At 39.5% G+C, this 12741-nt stretch overlaps 2 protein-coding genes and 1 long non-coding RNA gene across 4 annotated transcripts; 2 read left to right on the plus strand and 1 right to left on the minus strand.

Moving 5' to 3' along the window:
- Positions 1-556: 556 nt before the first annotated feature.
- LOC140013225 (uncharacterized) lies at positions 557-2689 on the minus strand. Its single transcript, XM_072062403.1, has 2 exons — positions 957-2689; positions 557-841 (listed from the first exon to the last, which is right to left on the minus strand). Exon 1 carries the CDS (start codon positions 2017-2019, stop codon positions 1027-1029), a length of 993 nt encoding a protein of 330 aa, XP_071918504.1. The 5' UTR covers positions 2020-2689; the 3' UTR covers positions 557-841; positions 957-1026.
- Positions 2690-7075: 4386 nt separating this feature from the next.
- LOC140013238 (uncharacterized) lies at positions 7076-7907 on the plus strand. Its single transcript, XR_011820312.1, has 3 exons — positions 7076-7233; positions 7614-7724; positions 7834-7907. It is a non-coding gene; the product is annotated as an uncharacterized lncRNA (long non-coding RNA).
- A 1484-nt stretch (positions 7908-9391) lies between these two features.
- LOC140013236 (pentatricopeptide repeat-containing protein At5g48730, chloroplastic) lies at positions 9392-12299 on the plus strand. 2 transcript variants are annotated; one of them, XM_072062431.1, is made up of 4 exons: positions 9392-9939; positions 10536-10739; positions 10830-10942; positions 11349-12299. In XM_072062431.1, exons 1-4 carry the CDS (start codon positions 9541-9543, stop codon positions 12037-12039), a joined length of 1407 nt encoding a protein of 468 aa, XP_071918532.1. In that variant the 5' UTR covers positions 9392-9540; the 3' UTR covers positions 12040-12299. The 2 variants fall into 2 exon arrangements, with proteins under 2 accessions (XP_071918532.1, XP_071918526.1); XM_072062425.1 differs by having other exon boundaries at positions 9394-9939; positions 10536-10942.
- Positions 12300-12741: the final 442 nt, after the last annotated feature.

The raw sequence follows: 12741 nt of genomic DNA on the forward strand, positions 1-12741 counted from the left end.
ACAATCGCACGGAGAAGGGGCAGGGACGGTAAAGCCAGTTAATGGCCAAGATTTGGCCAACAAAATTTGTAAGGTTCAGATTTTAATATATGTGGGACCCACAAATATTGTTTTAGTGTTATTCGTTGTTGTTTTAGTGTTACACCATATACAAATGATATTACACAATATACAAAATGCATACAAGCTTCCGGAACGATTGCACTGACAACCATTCCAGCCCGGTCCGAACCGCACCGAGACCTTGTCGAAAGGTCTATATCATCATCATCATTCCCAACAACCCTTACTGTCCAAACACGTTTAGCTTTGAAATGGGAGTGAGCATTAAAAATTTTAATGATCTGAACCAAATTTGTATTGGTTGGGGTGTGCTTCACCAGCAAATTATACAAAGTTCAATTCCTCAAGATTTTGCATGGTAGCTCAGTGCACAAGTTGAAGCATGAACAGAGACGAAAATTTTGATTCGAGTTCTAAAATGTTCTTCGTTGAGAAGAAAATGATAAAAAATAACAGAAAGAGACGTAATGTAAATGCTGCCTGAGTGAAGACATGCCAAAAAATTTGTTTCTTCTTCACATACGCACGAAATTGAACGTGGATGAGGCTTTGGACCGGAGTGTCACAATAATTGAATTGATGGCAGTACAGACGTCCAAAATGCTACTATAATGTCTATACTAAGTACAATGTACAGAGCTGGCATTCAATGGCCACCACTACCACCACCAAAGCGCCTACCACCCTAATGGAGTAGAAGCAACGCGTTTAATAAAAGCAATTAAGAAACATGATGAATACTTGAATTGTTATTTTTACCAACCCGCAGCACCCCGCTCTGCAAATTCAAAAAAATAAAAATAAAGGGATAAATAGAAACTTATAAAAGTGAAAAAGAAAAAGCACTGTAGTAGTAGTAGCAATGGCAAAACATTCTAAAGAGAGGGACATGCATCTGGTGGGTGGGTGGTAAAACTTGGAATGCAGGAGGAGGAGCCGCCGGGATTGATTGGTGGAACATGATCAGAAAATATCAAGAATTTCCAAGATGAAGTTGTTGCAGAGCGGGCAGTTCCCTCTTTGCACCCAAAGCTCCCTTGAACACAACCTGCAAAACGTGTGACCACACGGGATAAACGCAGCACCTTTATGCCTAACCATGCACACGCAGCAATTGTTATACCCTCCGCCACCCGCGCCGCCTTCCTCCTCCTCCTCCTCCTCCTCATCCGCGTCCTCCTCGTCGTCGTCCATCGTAAAACCCGATCCATCCAGCCCCATTTGCCTATCCGTCTCCGCCAACAACGCCATCAGCGACATCCTCACCGGCTGCTCCTCTCCTCCTCCGGTTCCGCCACCTCCTCCCTCCTCCTCCTCCTCTGCCGTCGTCTCCCCCTCTGTCTCTTCTCCCTCCTCCGCCCCCATTTCATCGTCAATTCCGCGTGCATTATCATACCTTCCGCGGATAGCCCGACTCTCGTTCCGCTGCAGCATCGACGATCTACTCCGGGGAACTCCCGAGCTCAAATCCGCGTCCGGCTGACTCGTCTGGTCGGGTGTGGGCGTGTTTAACCGGGTGGAGTCTCGCCGGGACATCATCATTCTCCGGCTGCTGCTGCTGCTGCCCATGGGGTGCTGAATGGGAACGTCGGAGGCCGGAACCGGAACAGAAGAAGTCCAAGAGGAGCCGGAACCTTGCCGGCGTAGGCGAAGCTTCTCTCTAAAGTTCCTCCAGCTCTTCCTGGTATCCTTACTATAGCCGCCACCGTTGGGGTCTTCCCTGATTATATCCATAAGGGTCCGGTTTGATGGGGTCCGCATTGGACCTCCGCTTCTGTCCTCAGTTTTTAACACAGCGCTTAACGTTAGATTGGACATGTTTGGTCGGAAATTATTGTTGTTATCGAGGTTTTCGTCTTGCCTAATTCTGAGGTAGTCTCGGAGATTCGGAGACTCGAGCTTTTCGTCCGAAATCAAATGCCTTCTGGGAATAGTAATCCCACCGCCAGCTTCCATCCACCCCAAGCAAAACGAGCGAGTTTATTTGCAATGAATGTGGCTGATATTTTTAGATACGAGAATGGGACAAAGAGGTAGGAGAAGAACGCGAGAATTTCTCAAGAATTTAAGGATCGGAAACTTGGTGTCTCGAAAAGCGAGATGAAGAAGGGTTGAGCATTCCGAAGCCAAATCGGATGATGATGACCAGGATAAAAAAGAAACATACGAAAATTAAAAGCTACACAGGAAGGAGGAGGTAAGATCTTCCGTGTGGGGAATATACCGCAGAGTCGAAGCGGATATGAAATATTATTGATTAGCTCAAATTTGCAGAAATTCTGGTGGATAAAATGAGAGGTGGAATCCGCACAGTAAAAAGGGCATCGGATACCTTCCGTGTGAGACCCATTGAATGAGAGGAACAGATCTGAATCATCTATCCATCTATCTGAGCAGTTGATACTAGTCTACTACAACTTTTGATGGATGAATCATGAATGTTTGTGGGATGTGGAAAAAGCGTTTGTTCTTGGTGACCGGTGGTGTTTGTCCAGGCCTCTCTCTCTCTATTGGCAAAAGTTGGAGAAGGGGAAATATGGCAAAGAAAGAAAGGGGATAATGAAGAAAGTCTCCCACGACCTTTTCCTTTTTTGTGTGGTCTGAATTCTAATGTCTAAACAAAGCCACAACAAAAAAAGTACGTCGTTATGTTATGCTGCTACTACAATTTTCAATTTTGTCTCTCTCTCTCTCTATACTTTCTTTGCTTTGGCCTTTGATGATTTTGATGAAGTCTATTTTGCTTTTGCCCCTTTTTGTCTTGTTACTTTGGTGGGTGATATGATATCCGTAGCTAATCTCTCCTCCTGTGTCTCAGATGGTTGTGTTGAGACAGAGAGAAGCGTTGACAGGGAGAGGGAGAAAAGGGTAGTTTGGGCAGTTGAACGGGAAAAGATGACCGAGTCTTGTGTGGAGCTCAATTTGTACGGTAGCCCTTGGCCTTGATTGGGGGAATCTCTGGACCTCTGCCTTTCGTCAATATTATAGTATCTGGTCAAAACTAGTGATTGGGTAAAATTCGGTACTTGCCTGCGAGAAAGAATTCATTCAGTCTGATGTTTGATTCGATAAAAAAAGAAGACAGACTAATGGATTATGTGTTAGGATTTAGTGATAAAAAAAGGAGACCAAAAATCTGATACAATTGGATCCTAAAAATCATCTTATACTCGATATATATAAAAGAAAAAATGCGGAAGCAAAAGTCTAAGGATGTGTTTGGATTGTATTTTTCGTGATTTTTCATGAAAAAATTACTGTAGCGATTTGATGTATGTGAGGAAAAAAAGGTAATAGGGAAATGTGATCACGGAAAACGACAATATTTTCCGACGAAAACAAGCAATCCAAGCATGGCCTTAATAATGGCTTGCATCTCCGTGTTATTGCACTATAAATATATATAAATTCATTTCAAGAAACGAGAAAAAGTTTATTTTGCAGTAATTGTTTTCGGTTAAATATAACAAATACATTAAAAAAAAGGAAAAAAATTCAGCAACTGGAGTGCTTAATTACATTTTGTCGTCTTGAAAAAGAACTGAACGCCAAACATATTAGAGGACAATATCCCGCGAAATGGGAAGGAAATTTTACTGAAAAACAAAATTTAAAATGTAAGGATTAAAACAAAATCTTTTTATACGCTGTTGTTGTCATGCATAAAAGATTTACACAAAATGTAAAGAGGAAAATACAAGAGATGACGATTTAAATCCAAGGCATTAATTTGAGGTTCTTTTAATTAATGCTGATGATAAGGTCCAAAACAGCATGTAATCATGAAATTTGGACATGTAGGTGAATAATTGTTAAAACCCGGTGCGTATAAAACCCGAGCAAGCCAGAAATAAAAGCAACAAACTGCATATAACCGCAGAGCACAGGAAATGACAATAATGGCCAACTTTCCATGGCTTCTGTCCGTTTCTCTCCTCTTATTCATAAGCTGTTCCGTGTCAATCCTTCAAGTTTCACTCGTAAGTTAAAACGAGTTTTGAAACTCGGAATGAATGCAAGAGGGGATTTTTCTGGAGAAATGTTTATGATCAGTAATGCTTTTCCTGGTTTCAAACACCCAATAAAGAAACCCCCTTCCTCTCCTCTCTCGTACCTAAGAAAATCTAATTATTGAGAAGTTTGATTTAAAGTTTTGTTAAGTAGTTCAAAAGTTTTTTTTTTTTTTTTTTTTTGTTGGTTTGAGTAATTTCTTGCCCTTTTTCACGGTCGAGACAACACAGGCTGACGAACCAGGACCATCGCAACAAGGCCGTTTACGCCCCAACTTTGTCTTTCCTGCAGACACTCCCCCGGGGGTCAACACTTGCCCTGTGTCTCGAGATAGTAAGCTGTACATATATATATATATATATATCTACTTATTGGAATTTTACTGCACACTACTATTAATTAATGGATGGTTACGGGATGTGGAAGCGAATGCGATCATCGATGCTCAGCAACGTCACACAGAAACGATTGTTTGTGGTTCTGCAACTCGTGCTGCAGAAAATGTCTCTGTGTTCCGCCGAGTGCCTTCGGGAACAAGCAATGCTGTGCCTGCTACGACAACTGGAAGACCAAGAAGGGCACCCCCAAGTGCCCTTAATTATGATACATTACTGCTGCGTACCTTCATTTTCATACCATCATCAATAATTTTATACAATATCATATAAATCCTTCTCTGACGGGTTTTCTTTCTTTCCTTCCGATCGCATAACGAGGTAAACCCGTAATAAGTTCAATAATAAAAAAAATAATAAATCTTATATACACTGACTGACGCTGTATACACTATCACGATCGGTGATATCCGACACAATCAGGTAAAGTTATTTGAGCTGTATCGTGAATTCGTCCTTCAACCAATCATCTCCAATTCTGGCTTTATCTTTGATTGATCTGGAGGAATAGTAGTCTACCTGCTGCTGCATCCCAGTATCAAATTCAATTAGTAGTATTATTTTGGCGGTTGTCCGTTTGGATGAGCAGCAGGCAGTTGAACCGACTTCATTCTTACGTTGGTTGCTCGTATAAAAATACTTGAAGTTGTTCACTAACTCCATCCCTCCCCCAGCATTGTATTTCTTCTCTGAAAGACCCAAAGTATTTTATTCAAGTCTAAGGAGTAGTACTATTAATCAAAGCAAAGTCGATATTAGCGATCTATTTGCCCCATCATTATTATTATTTTTTTAATATAGAGAAATGTGGCAGTTGCTTTCTGGGGCCAGCATCTCTATGGAAGTTCAGATTAGTTAGCCTAATCTCAACGTTATAGTAGTTTAATCACTCTCTGAGTAATCTTTGTTGTTGGTGCTAAGTGGAGCACACATGACGTCACAGATGCGGCCCAAAATTAGTTCGACTTAATGTTCATGGGTCATGTCTTGCCAGGATATTGGTTAGGCATAGGAATGACGTATTTCTTTCTATAAAAGTTAATAAATTTGTCAATATAACAATTAGATTTACATGAAGCAAAGTTACCATGTATGGATACAAAATTGATTCGAATTTATTAAAAGAGACAGAAATTGTTTTTTCTATAGACAGAAATAACACACACACCCAATTAGATTAGAACGCTCAGAAAGTCATCGTTAAAGAGAATCAGAATCTAATCTAAGAGGGACACACAAACCAACACCATCCAACCAATTGGTGACAGGAGGTGCGGTTGAAGACCTTAAACCCATGTTGAAGAACCAAAAATTATAAGTAAATTGATTGGATGAGAATTGGTCGCACAAAATGGATTGATTCGCTAATTCTCTTTAATTAGATATATCACCTAGGTGAGAAATATGATTAATTGAAATAATATTTTTTCCCTTTCGAGGGTGGTCCCACTCCTCAAATGCCCTCTCAATCTCCAATCTGCCAGCCACGGCTCCAACCAATTGAAACGGTAGTCCTGTTCCCTTTCCTTAATTGCCGCCCATTTTTGAGCCAAGGGCGGGAATACGTATGATTTAATTTGGACCGGGCTGGAGCAGTAAAATGAGGGCTTGTGGTTGGGTTGAACTTGAGCTGGACTCAGGCGGGTAAGCCCAATTGACAAGCTAGGCAACCAATCAAAGAAGCCCATGTTTGAAGTGCTCCAATATGTACCGTGCAAAATTAAGCTGCGAACGTGGTTGAATTTCCAAAGGTCAAACTTATCCGTTACATAAAATTTGAAATGAAAAAACAGGCCTCTTCCTTCAGTGAGGGGTTCCTCCAACCTGTTGCGGAGAGGTGTTTCACAGCCAATAATTTGATAAAAAAAATTTGTTCATTTATTTATTTTTTTAACAAGATCAACATTGAATTACTGTCCAAACTTTTATTTGATAAGTAGGTTTTGGCTGAACAGTCTATATCTCGTCAAAATATCCAAAGTTTTAGATTGTTTTCTAATATAAGTTAGTTAAGCATATTTAATACGTAATTAACAATATAAAAGATATTAATTATATGCTATTAAAATGCTTTTAAGGTCACATATTTGTTTATAAGCATAAATTATAGCTTATAACATTATTGACTAATACATTAATATGTAATATGATATATTAGTAGGAATGAAATATATAAAATATTTTTATTAATCTATGAAATTCAGTAATTCGATCGATAATCGAGAATTCAAGAATTGAATTTCAATATTCATTTCCAAACCATTTTACAAAAATTTAAAATTAAATTTTATTCGATTTTCCCGAATTCCATTTTACCAATTTCCAATTCAATCTAAATTGTATTGGCTAGTTATTCGGTTTTCCCAAGCGTGAACATCCCTATTACATGCCTACACTAGATTCAATTTTAATATTTTATACTTCGAGGGAAAAAAGAAAAAATGGAAAATGGATAGCTTTTTATAACTTTTTTAGGGTAAAACCACCAAAACCGTCTTTTTATAACTTTTTTAGGGTAAAACCTTCTACATTAACCGCAACCTGAATTTCCCTTGGGATGGGCAACGTTCGCGGCTTCTGGAAGCTTCCATGACACAACTGCTTCTTATAAACTCCACATCCTAAGTTGGTTGCTTGGTAGGATACATCTATAGTTGTCCCGTCTCTGCATTGAACGTCAGCCCTTTTTCTGTGATTCTTCCTTCCTTCCTTTCTGTCTATCTTTCCTGGGTGGCTTCTTCTTCAACTCAATCTTCTCTCTCAGGTACTTAATTGTCTCTTTGTTCTTCTTTGGTGGCAATCTTTTTCAATTTTCTACGCTCGGATGGACGGTGAACGCTCACTAATTAATTGGTTGCTTTTTCGGAAATTTGTTTTTGCCAATTGTGGATATCAGGCCAATTGCATAGAGCTAATTTCTTGTTAGATCTTTGCAGTTCGGCAAAGAATCGAGAATGGCTCATATCCTTCCGATATGTTTCTCTTCTCTGATTTTAATATTTTCTTCAAATAGAACTTTTTTTTTTGATATTTCTTGAGTAAATTTAGGTAATATTTTTCAAACATTGGGTCAATCCCTTCTATTATGCTACAAGTTAAAGGATTGGGCAAGTTCCTGTTTGATGTGCTCCTTGACATTTGTAGCTAACGCGGTAACCAGAGAGGGCGAGATCGCGAAAGGGCTCAAGCCAGGGCTGGCCACAAGGCTAAGCAGCCCAAAGACGATGGCCTGACCCCCGAACAAAGACGAGAGAGGTGGGTTCAATTCAATCATCAATGCCTTTGTTTCCCTACTTTCTTTCGAAAAGGATTTAATTCAGATGTGGTCGTTACCTTTCCGGTGCATTGGCATTTTTTTGGGCAGGGACGCGAAAGCACTTCAGGAAAAGTTAGCTAGGAAAGCAGCTGGGAACAACGATAACTCTGTTGGTAACAAAATCGGTATCAAGAAGAAATAGCAGCAGATTAGTGTTTAAATGTAGGTGATGAATGTTGTAATAGATGATGGATCAGATTTGGGTTCTGGGGGCTTTTTTAAAGTCGCATGTTTCATGTCATTTTGATGGTTGAAGATTGTCCTCCAATAGGAATAGGGATCAAATCTGACACAGCTGAATCCGTGCATGTTTGATGTCATTTTGGTGTTTCATATTTACTTCAGATGATCCTCCTCTGAGTGCTCGTCGGCAATTCTGTAATCCGTGCAATCATGTCTTTCCTTTCTTGGCTGTCGATGCTCATAAATCGCTCCATGAGCATAGCAATATCTGCCCTTTTGGGCATTTTGTGTGCAACTGATCTCTTTACTCTCCATCACACTTTCCTCCAATTCTCAACGACGAATCTACTATTTGGATTTAGAACGAACATTATAGGAGATGTGAGCATTGGCTCCCTCGCCAAAAGCGCTTTCCATGGTGGAACTGGAACTCCATCAGCAAGAGTCCAAAACCACTGAAGAACCTAACTCGAATGTCGCGCAAACCAGCTGCGAGTTCATCTATGACTGTTTTTTTGGCTGAAAGATTACTTCCCATTCAAATGTATAGTGCCGAATTCGGAGGTCGGGCGTCTAGCAATTCAAAGCAGTATTTCAAATCTTTTATCGAATTTCTCAATCCAAATGCAATGCAGCTAAAAAACAATTCTGGCACTTTTCTCTAAGCTGGCATGTTTTTCTTTCCTCTAAAGTCAGGGCACTTTTCATTAAGCTGGCATAGATCAACCGATGACATCTTTTGGTAAAACGTTAAAATGTTTTCTTGTTCTTGGAAGAGTATCTAAAATAAACACGTAAACGAGAACCCATACGATTTTTTCTCGACATTCACATGTCTGGCGCCGTTCCCACAAACAAAATCCAAAATGTGGCTCCTGGATGGTGAAGCATAGACGCAGCGTATTGATGATGTTGAAGTTGAAGTACACAGTCGGTAAGTACATTTGGTCTTTTGAAGCTGAAACACATCTAAACTTGTGATACAAACTTTTGATTATTTAGTTGATTCATCTGGTACAATAACCTCTACTGGCTCCAAAATTCTATAGGATGATATTAGAATCTTTTAGATTCTTCTCTTTTCTTTTCTTTTCTAACTTAAAGGGTTTCTCTTCTTTTCTTTTCTTTCCTATACTCCCAAACTAGCCATTCGGAAAGTATCCATCTTTGAGTGATTTCGTTTACTCTTGATTTACAATTAATGACCTGATGACTGAACCATGTCATGACCTGATGACTGAACCGGTCTGATTCTTTTAATTGTCGAACAATAAGTTTTTGTGTTCAAATATGATTAAATAAATGGGACGGAGAAGTATGAAAAAAAGTAGAAAAAGAATTCTTCAAAAAAAAAAAAAAGTAGAAAAAGAAAAAACAAACGAAAAAATAAACACCAAACATCTGGGCTACCCAAATCAAAGGCCCAAATTATTGGCTCACCATTGTCTTGATTCTTAAAACAAATATCTCAGTTCCCAAATTAAAAGCCCCAATCCAAATTTCCAGGTTTGTAGTTGGTATGCTGATTGCCTGAACTGAGCTGTAGTCCTGGGGACCCTTCAGCCGGAACCTATGGTGCCGGTGGTGTTATCTCTATCGGGGCCTACTAACCCATTCCCGCCGACTTCCGACCGGCGGGTCGGCACAACTAAACCGGTGGTCCCATTCCAGCGCCACCAAGGCGTAGCTGCCCCAACGCCAGCGGAGCAAACGCATGCTCTTACCGTACAAGAGAAAGGTCCGAGAAATGTTGGCCTGAAGAAGCTCAAGGACAAGGAGGCAAGAGAAAGAAAAGTGGAAACAAGCAGGAAAATAGCATCCCAGAAGGCAGTATCAATCATATTAAGAAGGGAAGCGACAAAAGCTGTCATTGAAAAGAAAAAAGGTAACTCCAAGAAATTATTGCCCAGGACTGTTCTTGAAGCCCTTCACGAGCGCATCACTGCCCTTCGATGGGAGTCTGCTCTCAAGGTAGGCATCTTTTTTTTTTTTTTTGTGAATTTCTACTGCTTAATTACTCGATTTACTGTTGCTTTATTTCCTTGTTCAATCTGGTAAAGTTTCACTTTTTATGAAGGAGTTAAGAACTGTTTTATTGAGTGGAAATTGTTTTGGTAAGAATATGATGGATTAATTATTTCTGAGATAACCCGTCCAGCTGAATATTCCTGCCCAGAGAGAGCAAGCATTTATGTGAAGGAGAGTCTTTAGGTGGTAATGGAAGTGATTTCACTATGGTTCTACGATTTGCTTGCGAAGTATGCATCTGCATATCTATATATAAGGCAGTAATGAAACGAAGTCTCTGTCTACTGTGATCTCTTAGCCGAGAATCCTGTAACTGCACTGGAACATCTGCTTATTAATGATTTTGACTGAGAGACTTCCTATTGGGTGTCTTAGGCATCTCATAGACCTTTTACTGTCGTTTGCTATCTGTTTATGTTCCCTAATACATTCATGGATTATTCCAATTGCTACTTCGTAAACTTATAGGAATGAAGTTGTTATGGATAGATTGAATAACTGAATCCATGTTAATTTAATTAGATCATGTCTACTTCCAGGTTTTTGATCTCCTTCGTGAGCAGCTTTGGTACAAGCCCAATTCCAGTATATATATTAAACTTATTGTCATGCTTGGAAAGTGTAAGCAACCGGAGAAAGCTCACTCCTTATTCCACATGATGATTGATGAAGGATGTGCAGTGAATACTGAAGCTTACACTGCTCTTTTATCTGCTTATGGTCGGAGCGGCATCTTTGACAAGGCATTTTCTCTCCTTGAAGAGATGAAAAACACTCCTAGCTGTCGGCCTGATGTCTTCACATACTCAATCCTCATAAAATCATGCCTGCAGGTTTACAAATTTGATGAGGTGCAAGCTCTGCTCACTGACATGGCGTCAGAGGGGATCAAACCCAATACAATTACATATAACACCCTCATTGATGCCTATGGGAAAGCAAAGAGGTAACTCTGCCCCTATTCTCTTGCTGTCATCTCGGCATCAATCTGGTTCAGGAAATTCTTCGAAATTATACAGACAGAACTCGTGATGTTAAATCAGCCAGAATCAAGAAAATTTCAAACTAAGATACAATGAGAAAAGTACTAGTAACTCCATCTTTGTGGTTAATTCTTTTTGGTTCTGCATGTGTTGTGCCTTGAAGAGTTAATTAGGACCCATGAAATTCAGTACCATCATTTCTGTGGTGGACAGTGGGTACCAGCTTGTGCTCCACAATGTTGACTTTTCTCCACGTCATAGTTTGCTTGTGTTTTTGGGAAAGGGTTTTCCTGTCAAATTGATTGTATTTTCACGGCAAATAGGTTGTTATTATGCCTTGTAATAAAGTAACTGATCATAATTCTGAAGGTTTGCAGAGATGGAATCAACACTCGTGGAAATGCTTAGGCAGAGGGACTGCAAGCCTGACGTCTGGACCATGAACTCTGCATTGAGAGCCTTTGGAGGCAGCGGGCAAATAGGTTTAATGGAGAAGTGCTACGAAAAGTTTCAGAGTTCTGGGATCGACCCCAATATCAAGACCTTCAACATACTTTTAGATTCATATGGAAAAACTGGGAACTACGAAAAGATGAGCGCGGTGATGGAATACATGCAGAAATATCACTTCAAGTGGACCCTTGTGACTTACAATATTATAATAGATGCATTTGGTAGGGTTGGGGATTTGAAACAGACAGAATTTCTATTTAGGCTTATGCAGTCTGAGCGGATAAAACCAAATTGTATTACTCTTTGTTCCCTTGTGAGGGCCTATGGACAGGCTGGAAAAGCTGAAAAGATTGGAGGAGTATTGCGATTTATTGAGAACTCAGATGTGACACTAGATACTGTATTTTTTAACTGCCTAGTAGATGCATATGGGATGATGGGATGCTTTACCGAGATGAAAGGGGTGCTGGAAATGATGGAGAGGAAGGGATGCAAGCCTGATAAGGTCACATATAGGACCATGATCAAAGCTTATTCACTTGGTGGAATGTCTAGCCATGCCAAAGAAATCCAGAATGTTCTTGCATCATTAGAGAAGATTTCATAGATATGAAGAAGCCGGAACTTCTAGACTACTTGGAAATATGCTGTTTTGAGCAGCATGAATTTTTTTCTTTCTGATTGAGCACGGCAATTGTATAGATTTGGTTTATGTGATCCATGCTGCTCTCTGACTATCGTGCTCGGCAGTCCTTGTGTAAAGTATATTTCTTGACTACCTAATGTAAACTTGTTTATTTAGCAATTATAGCTAGTTGGAGTGTATAAACTAGTGGTCAATTGATATCGTGCTATTAGTTTGCTTCATTTCCTTCTCATTGTCTGGTCTTTTTTGAACAACTACTTACCAGCTCGGACAGCCCCACTAACAGGGAAAAAAAAAAGTGGTTTTTTTCTTGTTACAATTACGTGGAGAGAATAATTCCCTAAAAGGACTATAGACGACTCTTATATGGCATAAATCAAGAACTAAGTCAATGTACAGATGACAAATAAACCATTTCTTGATCATAGAAAAATTGTGAAAATAGGTTTCAGAAACATTTCAGTGTTCTTCCAACTTGTAAATTTAGTTGAATCAGTTACTAACTTCACATGATTCTTAGAAGTTGATTGCTGAATTTTATGCTAACCCTAGTAATGCAAGGATAATCAGTAGTGTGCCAACATTTTTTTTTTTGTTTGAAAGTATATTCTAACATACTTTAAATCAAAACTACTAAGATACGATGAAAGAAATGAAAACTAG

The sequence above is a fragment of the Coffea arabica genome, chromosome 1e (genome assembly GCF_036785885.1).
Source record: "Coffea arabica cultivar ET-39 chromosome 1e, Coffea Arabica ET-39 HiFi, whole genome shotgun sequence".
NCBI lineage: Eukaryota > Viridiplantae > Streptophyta > Magnoliopsida > Gentianales > Rubiaceae > Coffea > Coffea arabica.

Coding starts and splice junctions, on each gene's coding strand:
- LOC140013225 (XM_072062403.1), bottom strand. CDS start 2,019: ATGGAAGCTGGCGGTGGGATTACTATTCCCAGAAGGCATTTGATTTCG.
- LOC140013236 (XM_072062425.1), top strand. CDS start 9,541: ATGGTGCCGGTGGTGTTATCTCTATCGGGGCCTACTAACCCATTCCCG. Junction 9,940..10,535: donor GATGGGAGTCTGCTCTCAAG/GTAGGCATCTTT, acceptor GTCTACTTCCAG/GTTTTTGATCTCCTTCGTGA. Junction 10,943..11,348: donor GCCTATGGGAAAGCAAAGAG/GTAACTCTGCCC, acceptor ATAATTCTGAAG/GTTTGCAGAGATGGAATCAA.